The sequence below is a fragment of the Coffea eugenioides genome, chromosome 11 (assembly GCF_003713205.1).
Source record: "Coffea eugenioides isolate CCC68of chromosome 11, Ceug_1.0, whole genome shotgun sequence".
NCBI lineage: Eukaryota > Viridiplantae > Streptophyta > Magnoliopsida > Gentianales > Rubiaceae > Coffea > Coffea eugenioides.
This window is the reverse complement of record NC_040045.1, coordinates 49,942,481-49,952,090: the sequence shown is the minus strand read 5'-3', so window position 1 is coordinate 49,952,090 and position 9,610 is coordinate 49,942,481. Positions and strand designations below refer to the sequence as shown.

General features: G+C 34.5%; 1 protein-coding gene across 2 annotated transcripts; it reads left to right on the top strand.

Moving 5' to 3' along the window:
• Window positions 1-4,245: 4,245 nt before the first annotated feature.
• On the top strand, window positions 4,246-8,928 carry LOC113753236. Of its 2 annotated transcripts, XM_027297340.1 has the most exons (6): window positions 4,554-4,645; window positions 4,761-5,192; window positions 6,380-6,576; window positions 6,680-6,713; window positions 7,622-8,241; window positions 8,374-8,928. In XM_027297340.1, the coding sequence occupies exons 3-6, from the start codon at window positions 6,511-6,513 to the stop codon at window positions 8,683-8,685; spliced, it is 1,032 nt and encodes a 343-aa protein (XP_027153141.1). In that variant the 5' UTR covers window positions 4,554-4,645; window positions 4,761-5,192; window positions 6,380-6,510; the 3' UTR covers window positions 8,686-8,928. The 2 variants fall into 2 exon arrangements, with proteins under 2 accessions (XP_027153140.1, XP_027153141.1); XM_027297339.1 differs by lacking the exon at window positions 4,761-5,192 and having other exon boundaries at window positions 4,246-4,645.
• The last annotated feature ends 682 nt before the right edge of the window (window positions 8,929-9,610 follow it).

The following is a 9,610-nucleotide window of genomic DNA, read 5'->3' as shown; positions in this document are numbered from 1 at the left end:
GCTAAAGCAGCATCTTTCACAAACTTCTATCCTTTCTGGTGTATACTTGCATGAGGTTGCAATGCCCTCTTTTTTTTTTCCCTTTCCAAATTGGCTCATCCTCGTGTACCAACATACTCGATGGAATTTCTTAGGTTGAAGAAGGAAAATTCGTTTCGTTTAATTGTATTTGTAAATGTACTCCTCATAATGGATTACACTCTAGGATGTCCAATATATGTAAAGCCTTAAAATATAGGAATTGATATTCATTGAATAATATGCTCCCAAAGAGTGCAAGACACTAATTTAAGAGTGCAAATATCACTTTTCTAAACTTTTTGAGATCAAAATATTTCAATCATTGAATTAGAAAACAGTTTGGATATGCTCTTCTTTTGTCAATCTCTAAGCTTGTTATTTTCTTATTTTATTTTATTCTTTTCATCTCAAGTATTTTGGAGGTTAACACGTAAAAAGCGAGTAGTGAATCGTGGTTGTTGGATTTTTGTCGGATTGTGTCCAGTGGATATGATTCTTAATTCCCACTAATGATTGAACCGGTGTATTTTATTTTCTTCAAAGGGTGTGAAGTTTTCTTGGTCGTATTTTATTTGAGGTGGAAATATTGGAAGTAATTTTGGTCAAGTGGTCTGCACCTGTCTTTCTCTATCTGCCCGTACGTCTGCGAAGCCCAGCAAAGCATTTTCTTTTATATTTCCGGAGAAATTAAAATTTGGCCTAAGCTTCACGTGGGGACAGTTTGCGGAGCCATGGGCAATTGTCCCCCCTCAAATTTTATGAAATTATAAAATAGATTTGATATTTTGTATTTTTTTTCACTTTTGCACCTCATTTACATTCCCACAAATTCTTTAAAAATATCTAATTGCCCCCTTTAAGTTTTAAAAATTGTAAACTAGCCTTAACATTTTGTAGGATTTTCATTTTTACGCTTTATTTTGACCCTCTCAATTTTCTAAAAATACTTATTTGTCCCTTCCATTCCCATATTCTGTAAAGTTCCTTATGTTACCATTTACAAAGTTTGAATATTTATTTATGTCCCCTCCTTCAAATTTCTAAAATTATCTCTTTGTATATAAAAATTCTACATAGATTCGCTTTATGAACAAATTTCATTCTTTTTTAGTTTAAATACAACTATGATGTTAATAGTAAATCTAAAACAACAATTTAAATATGGGATTAATTTTGTATATTGTCAGTATAATTTTTTTTTTACATGAGCAGATTTAGATGAATGATACATTATCACCTTTCAACTTTTAAATTCACTTTTCGTTCACGAGTCATATATCTATACCTGTTAGCATAGTTATTAAACCAAACCCGGCCCCGCCTGGCGGTCGAATAGGTCAAACCGGTGAACCGGCCATTGGACTGGGCCAGGTTTTGAATTGGATCGGTTGAGCAAGGAGACCGTTGACTAGTCAATGACCCAACGGTCCGACCGGGGTTAAACCAGAAACCCGGCCGATTTTGTCAACGAACCGGGTCTTGTCGAAAAATTTTATTACTTTTGTTGAAATTCGAACCTTAGACCTTTGTCCAACACTACAACATACTTACCACCAGGCTACTTCGAAATATACTAACAAAATAGCTTTATTATAATATATAAATGTTTTTGCAATTCTATCTTTTTTTTTTCTCTAAAGCAAACATATTGGAATCTTTTAATAAAAATTTATTACCCTCCAAACTCTATAAGTTATAAAATGGATTTAAAAAATAACATATTACATAATTCATTTTAAAGACAAATATTATTTTTAATAATTTTTTACATTTAAAATTCATAAATAAGCTAGATAATTACACTAAATATAGATAAAACTTTACACTTGAAGTTTGGTGTATTACTAAATAACTTTATATTTGATTGATTCTTATATGAATTAATTATTTTATAGCAAATTAAATTAAATGAGCTTTTGCTATGGCATTATTTATTACAATTTATATCATATATCTTATATAACAAATTATGAAATATAATATTTAAATATATTTAGTGACCCACTGGTTCAACCACTCACCCACTGGTTGAACCAATAACCCGTTGATCCACCTCTTTCGCCGGGTTTCTTCCCGGGTTGGGTTTAATAACTATGCTTGTTAGTGTGAAAAATTTTTACACTATATTAGATCAGCCATACTGAAAATTTAACTAGGGCTCGGTTTGGATTGTAAATTATTTAAGATATTTTTACTGTAGCATTTTTTGTGATGTGATGTATGTGAGATAAAAAGTTAATTGGAAAGATAAAAAGGTGTGTTGAAAATTATAATGATGATGTAAGTAAATAAATTTTGACAAATAATCCTCAATCCAAACAAACCCACGAATCAATACATTGATAATTGAGCCCCTAACCATAGGTCTTAACTCTACCGCTGCTTGGGTAGATCTAGGATGAAGCACAACATGTATTGTTGAGTTTTGTCGACACAAGAGTGTATATACTATGGCCGCTTTTGCAGAAGTCCCACCCAAGAGAATCTATAGACGCGCTTGCAATTATTCATCCACGCGCTTGTAATTATTCATCCACAATCGGTTTACTTCGCTTGATTGAATATATTAGGTAAAGCAAGGTGCTTTTTCATATGTCCAAATTTTGTCTGCTTACTGATAGCAACATTATTGTTTTTTAAAAAAGGAAAAATAATTCTAAAAGACTGGGCTTCTTTCCATTGCATCGGAGTGAATTTCTCTCCATTATATTGCAATAAATTAGTTTAAAAATTACTTTCAAAAACTAAGATCATTTATAATATATTTTATCACTTGTGTTACATAAAATTTTGTATGAAGTTGAGTAAATTTTGCTGTCTGATTAATTATTACAAATTTTATAACAATTTTAACTCGATTTTTTACCGTTCAAATGTTTTATGCTATTTGAATACCAAAATATTCTAAAAAGAATATTATTTTTTAATATATTGATATGGCGATCAAAGCAAAAGTAATGACATCATTGAATGATTTTATAATAGTATATTAATTTAGATATAAATGAACGGAGAGAAATCCAATGCAGAGAATCCTAATTCCTAACCCGATTCTAATGATTGGCTTTCGAGTTTCTTTCATGAACACCTTTAGCTTTAAAGAAACTTTTCAATCTAAAACATGATTCAAAACTTTTGAAAGGTTTTTAATATCTACTTTTCTATTTAAAGTTTACTGACCTATACCTCAATACTTGATGAGTCCTGATTTCCTAAATATACTTATAAAATCTTGACATGAAATTTCACAATCATGTGACACGCGGTTAGAAGCATAGAAGAATGTATGCTGGGCAGGATACAAAAAGAAATACTCTGATTTAGAAAAGAAAGCATTCTAATTGTATTAAATAAAATAATTTGAAAATTTTTCCAAAAAAGATTACTAATTTGTACACATTTGACGTCAAAAAAAATATGCATGATCACGATTGGAGTTATTCTAGGTGCCAACGACAAAAATTTGTGTGAGTATAGACGGCTCTGGCGCAACTTGATGTGTCTGCAGCCCCATATAATTGAGGGAAGAGAGGCATATATCCTTTTTTTTTCTACTTTTGTGGTGGATGAGGAATTCCATCAGGAAAAGGGGTATATCATCCGATCTAGTAAAGTCGTGTAATTGAAAGAAAATGGATGTTGAGTCAGTTTTCATTTTACCGTACATTATCATTAGGTGTGCAAACGAGTTGAGTAGAGTCAAATTTTGGCTTAATCGAACCGAACCTCCAATTAATTTTATGAAATTCGAACTCGAGTTCGAACTCGAGCTTTGAGTTTAAAAAATAAAATAATTATTTTTTATTTTTTATGAATCAAATAATAATTTTTTTAACAAATAAAATATTAGGGATATATATGTAATTTTACTATTAAAATATAAAATAAAAAATAAACATAAAATCCAGCTCGCAAACCAACGAGTTTAATATTTTTACGCTCAAGCTTCACTTGATTAACTCGAACTCGATTCGAATTCGATATTGACCAAACTCGAATAAAACTCGTATTCGAGCCGCTCGCAGCCCTAATTATCATCAACAGCAGGTAGCTGAACCGATGTAAATAAGTAGCCGAAATAAGTAGCTGAAACAGTAGGAAACGTTCCCCACGTGCGTGAGCATAATTACCTAAAAGAAGAAAGAAAGAGGAAAAAAAAAAATCTTGAGCAGGGCAAACACTAATGGCTCCCTCTCTATATATAGGGTCTTGCAGATTCAAGGCTTTCTCCAAATCCAACTAGTAGAACTAGCTAGTGAACCAATTTTATCATCTTAGTTCTGATCAATTACTTCAATGGTTGATCTCGGTCAGGAAAAAATGGCTTGCAACAAGTCATTTTGCAGCAATTATATGCTGCTAAGTCCAGAGAAAGCTGGCCTCATCGATCTCGTTTGCTTCCTGTTCTCCAGTAACATACACAACAGAAAATTTGTGGACGTTCCCAAAGGGACTAAGATGCCTTTTGCGCCTAGATGGATCATATTTCTTACGGTATTAGCGCAAATACTTTTACGACTAGTCGCAAAACCCTTGGCATGGTTAGGGAACTTGCTTGAGCAGTGGCTTAACCTGCTGCACATGAATACCAACATCTTCGTGCTTATCTACAACCTAGTGACTGGTAGACTCTACTAATCCCCTCGTCGGTTAATGATTTTACTTTACTACTTACGTCGTCTTCTATAATATTCTTCTTCATTTCTTTCCACTGACGTTTACAACTTTGCTCACTGCAGAACCTTTTTGGACAACTCATGAGCTTTTGTTTTGATATATAGCTAGGGAATATGGCTTTGGGAATTTCAAGTCGTCCATGAGCTGACTATAATTCATGTTTTTGCATTTATGCATGCATGGATATCTTCCATTACATGTAGTGTATATTATGCCGCCACCCATCCCGTGCATCTATTATGGGAAAATTATCATGCTTGAAGGGTAATTCAATTCCAGCATCTTATCCTTTTATCATTAGAGACGGCCAAGGCAGTTCTTTGAACATCTGCAGAAAGCGAACAACGGTACAAATGCCTTGCAGAATAAGGTCACAACCACATCAGAGCCCATGATCCGCATCTCTTTCGGTTTGGATTACTACGGAATGCACACGATCTTTTTAAAATAATATGAACCGAAAACATAATTTTCTGAGAAAAAGATTTCAACAGGTAATTTAAAATATTTATAATTTTATTATGTGGACTCTCATTTATTTAAAAAGGGGGGAAAAAAAAGAGAATAAACTAAAGACAAAACTTTTGGCTTTTGGAGCAAAGAATAGAGATGAAACTTTTAGCTTTCAATCACATATGATTTCAGAGCCTAATATTTAAAACGATAAAACCTATTGAATGGGAGGCGGAGGTGGACACTGGATCGATAGTTGCGGGTTAAAAATTAACAATTGCATGAAGTTATTATTTTTTGATGAAGTGAATGGTTAGACAGATAAAAAGGCGTAAAAGGTTTATTATGCTAAAAAATGGTTAACCGTAGTCATGCGTAGCTTAAGAGAGAGTTAAAGTTCCAAAGAAGTTCTTTGTCCTCATTTCTGGTTTTAACAATTGGTATGTAATATCCTGAAGCAATAAGTAAATTCGCAAGTGATACAGCAGGACACCGTTCATCAGTGTGAATATATATATATATAGAGTTGATCAGTTTTTGTGCTTCTACTTATTTACGAAAATGTTAAATTAGAAAACTCTAATACTCGAGTTCCTTCCTATTGAACAAAAATTCGGTTCAGAATCTGTAGATTCAAGGATTTGTGATGCATGCTAATGAGATATCATGGCAAAAAAGGCGATGCCCTCCTCCCCCCACCCCACCCCTCCCCAAAAAAAAAAAAAAAAGATCAAAAGAACACCTGATTTTGGGATTTGTCTCTACTGATTTTGTAGATCATATTCAACAGAAGTGAAAAAAGAATATCTGTAGAAATAGGAAAGTTTCCATCGTAATGATTATTCCCACTCCGCCACCTGGAACCGACAGTACATTACCCAGAATATCTGATTATGATTTACAAACCATGAAGGTTCAAAAAAGAATTTTCTGATCCTAAAAATTTGTGTAGAAGTTGTCTTACAAAGTTGGAAATATAGCCTGCTAGATCTAAATAGCATAGACGGATAATCAAGAGCGTTCTTGACCTAATGTGTGATTAAAGTGTACAATCTATCTGTGAAGAACTAAAGATTTTAAATTCTCTCTATTTTGCAGCACTAGTATATCACTAATCTTCTCGTATTCTGCAGCTTGTAATCATTAGACCACCAAACTTGAGCCATTATAGTGGCTCTTTCGATCCAATTAAGACTCAGTTTCAATTCGTTTTCATTTTCAATTGTAGGTCAAGTCATAGGCATCCCGGACAAGACATCGGCCAAGTACCTGTCGGTTCTAGCATTTCTGGACTTGCGGCAAGATTTGGATGAGAACATCGCAGCAGGGGATAGTAGATATAATCCCCATCTCTCAGTAATGGCTGCCAAAGTTGCTTATGAGAACAAGGCTTTTATTGAATCCACCGTCACCGACCACTGGAAGGTAATGACGACATTAATCTTTTTCTCTTCCTCTCCCTTTTTTTTCCTCTTTGAAGTCCAGCATCCTGATAATTAACGAAATCGGGTTTAAAAAACTTTGGCAGATGGATTTCGTGGCGTTTTACGATTTCTGGAACGGTAATTATTTCCTACCCAAGTCCTAAGCCTTATCAAGTAACTAGTATATTTGTGTTAGTTTATAGGGATAATTCTGAGGTTTCTGACAATTTCATTGAGGTTCTTTGAGATTTGAAAAATTATACATGCCTATATTGTCATTTAAAATGACAATACTATCATTAAATATTTTAATAAAATTCTCTTGTTTCGTATGCTTATATTTAGAATGACTTTAAAATTATTTTTTCATTCTTTTTCCTTCTTATTCTTTTTTATTTTAATTTTTTGCCAAAAATTATAAAATTATCACTATTATAACTAGTTTCTATTGTAACCAAATGTCTAACTAATGATTTTTTTGATGACTTTTTTTTTTGGCCAATCTTTGTTTTCTATTTTTTTGGTATTAAAATTAACAATAAATCAAAAGGAAATGCCCAAAATCACTACTAAATTATGATAATCCCATTACTCAAAAATTCATAAACTCTAAATCAATTATTTCAACATTTTATTTTCTATCTTATAAATCTAAATTCATAATTAAATACCATCAAAAGTATCTTATCATAGTGATAAAATTATTATTATAGTCGTTTATCAAATAATAGATATGGATATGAAAAATTCCATACATTTTCCTTATAATTACATTAGATAATCTTATAATTCCATAGAGAAGTAAATTAAAACTTATTACATAAGGGTATTTTTGGGTATTCATTTAAAAATTTGACCAAGTCAATATCATTTTAATGTTTTGTTACTAAAACTATCAAATTAAGGGAGGGATGTGTAATTTTCAAAACCTCAGGGGCGGCTCAGTGAAATTGTTAGAAATCCTGAAATTATCCCGAGCTTATAATCGTCGATCGACTCCCCAGTAACGACCACTGTTATTATGCAAAATCTTTCCTGTTTGACAGATTATCAAAAGAAAGCAACAACACAAGGATTCTTGTTCCGGAAAGATGAAAACACCGATTCGGAAAGGATCGTGGTGGCCTTCAGGGGCACTTCGCCCTTCGACACTCTAGATTGGATTTCAGACGTTGATCTGTCATGGTACGAGTTCCCCGGGCTGGGAAAGGTGCATGCCGGATTCCTCAAAGCACTCGGCCAGCAGAAGCTCACGGGTTGGCCCAAGAACTTGATCCAAATATTTGGCGGCCACGACTATGCTTACTACACCGTTAGGGAAAAGCTGAAAGAGCTTCTGAAGAAGAATGACAAGGCCAAATTCATAGTCACGGGTCATAGCCTGGGCGGTGCCCTAGCAATTCTGTTTCCAGCAATTTTGGCGTATCATGGGGAAACGTCGATGTTGGAGCGATTGGACGGGGTCTACACTTTCGGGCAACCAAGGGTGGGAAATGAGCAGTTTGGAAAGTTCATGGAAGACCAAATTAACAATAACCTGCTCCCTAATTACTATAGGACAGTTTATTGCAACGATATTGTGCCTCGAGTCCCCTCTGATAACTCCGTCACTGAGTTTAAACACTTTGGGACGTGTGCGTATTTCAACAGCTTCTTCAAAGGCAAAGTGAGCACGTCCATCCATCTCCCTCTCTTTAGTTTCTCTATCTATATTGCAAACTATCACTGATCAGAACGGATTTTTTTTTTCATTTTTTTTAACTGGATTAATTTGTTTGTGTTATGATTGTGCTGCAAGACTGTTGACGAAGTGCCAAACAAGAACTACTTCTCGATCTTATGGCTCATACCTAAGATCATAAACTCTGTTTGGGAACTGATAAGAAGCTTCATAAAAGGATGCGTTTGGGGGTCTGATTACAAGGAAACTGGTCTCATGCAATTGCTTAGAGTTGTATGCCTCTTATTTGGCGGCGTACCGGCACATTGTCCGCCTGACTACGTTGATTCGACAAGGCTGGCATCAACGGAGTTATATGGTACTGGTGGTTCATCGACTGAAGGAAAGACCAAAAATAAGTGGGCAACTGAACTTGATCCTCTTGTATAAGTTAGCAAGCTCCATCATCAGAAGTTCGTCCCTGTGCCTGGGTGTACGCATCTGCTCTACACCTAGTGCAAGTAATAATGTTCTACTGTGCTTTCTGCGTGCATTCAAGTAATCGAAGCGATTAGGTTATGGTTGAGGTTTGTGGTCAAATCTAAGTGGAATGCTACCGCCATCTTTGTACTTTGCTCATGTCTGCATATCAATAAAAGAGCTGAATCCCAAGTCGAACTCCCTTCAGTTTTCCAGTACGTGGTTGGTCATGAATGGACAATCAAGGAAAACATTCATTGTCGCACTAAACCAAAGGCAGGATAAATTAACTACGGCACTAACACGTAGGTTTATTCTTCCTTTTTTGATTGGTTGATCCAAGGGAAGGCAAATGGCCATTAACAAGAAATCAAAACCCCTAGAATGTCTGCTCCTAACAAATCCTTAATGCCTGCCAAAAAGAAATTTATGTCAAATTATACGTAATTCAAAGTATGCACTGTTAAAATACTATCATCCTAACATCAAAACTGAGGTGTTCGGCTAATAGACTAGCCATATTAAGACAAATTTGTTTAGTCAGTTTGTGATTGTGATGTAGCTCCGCCGGACATGGATTGTGTCCCCCCCCCACAAAAAGAAGATGCTACTTCAGAGCATTTCAGCCATCCGTGGACTCTTGAAGGATCGGATAGGAGAAGTAACGAAGTGATGTGGGCAATTTTGCCTATTTGGTCGCGGGCATGAGGTGAGTTGGAATTGCCTCAGCTGATGAAGAGACTTGCAACATGCAGGTAGGAAAGGCTTAGACAAAGCTAGACTCCTCTCCATTGCATTGGATTGAGAGAACTTCTCCCATTAAACCTTAATAAAATTAATCTAAAAATTATTTATTTATTACTCGTATTAGTTATAAGTAAAATTTTATATGAAA

Bases quoted from the DNA above. Each gene is read 5' to 3' on its own strand.
- LOC113753236 (XM_027297339.1), top strand. From the start codon at position 4,318: ATGGTTGATCTCGGTCAGGAAAAAATGGCTTGCAACAAGTCATTTTGC. The intron at 4,646-6,379 runs GTAGACTCTACT...TTTCAATTGTAG, and splicing joins TATCTACAACCTAGTGACTG to GTCAAGTCATAGGCATCCCG. The intron at 6,714-7,621 runs GTAATTATTTCC...CCTGTTTGACAG, and splicing joins GTTTTACGATTTCTGGAACG to ATTATCAAAAGAAAGCAACA.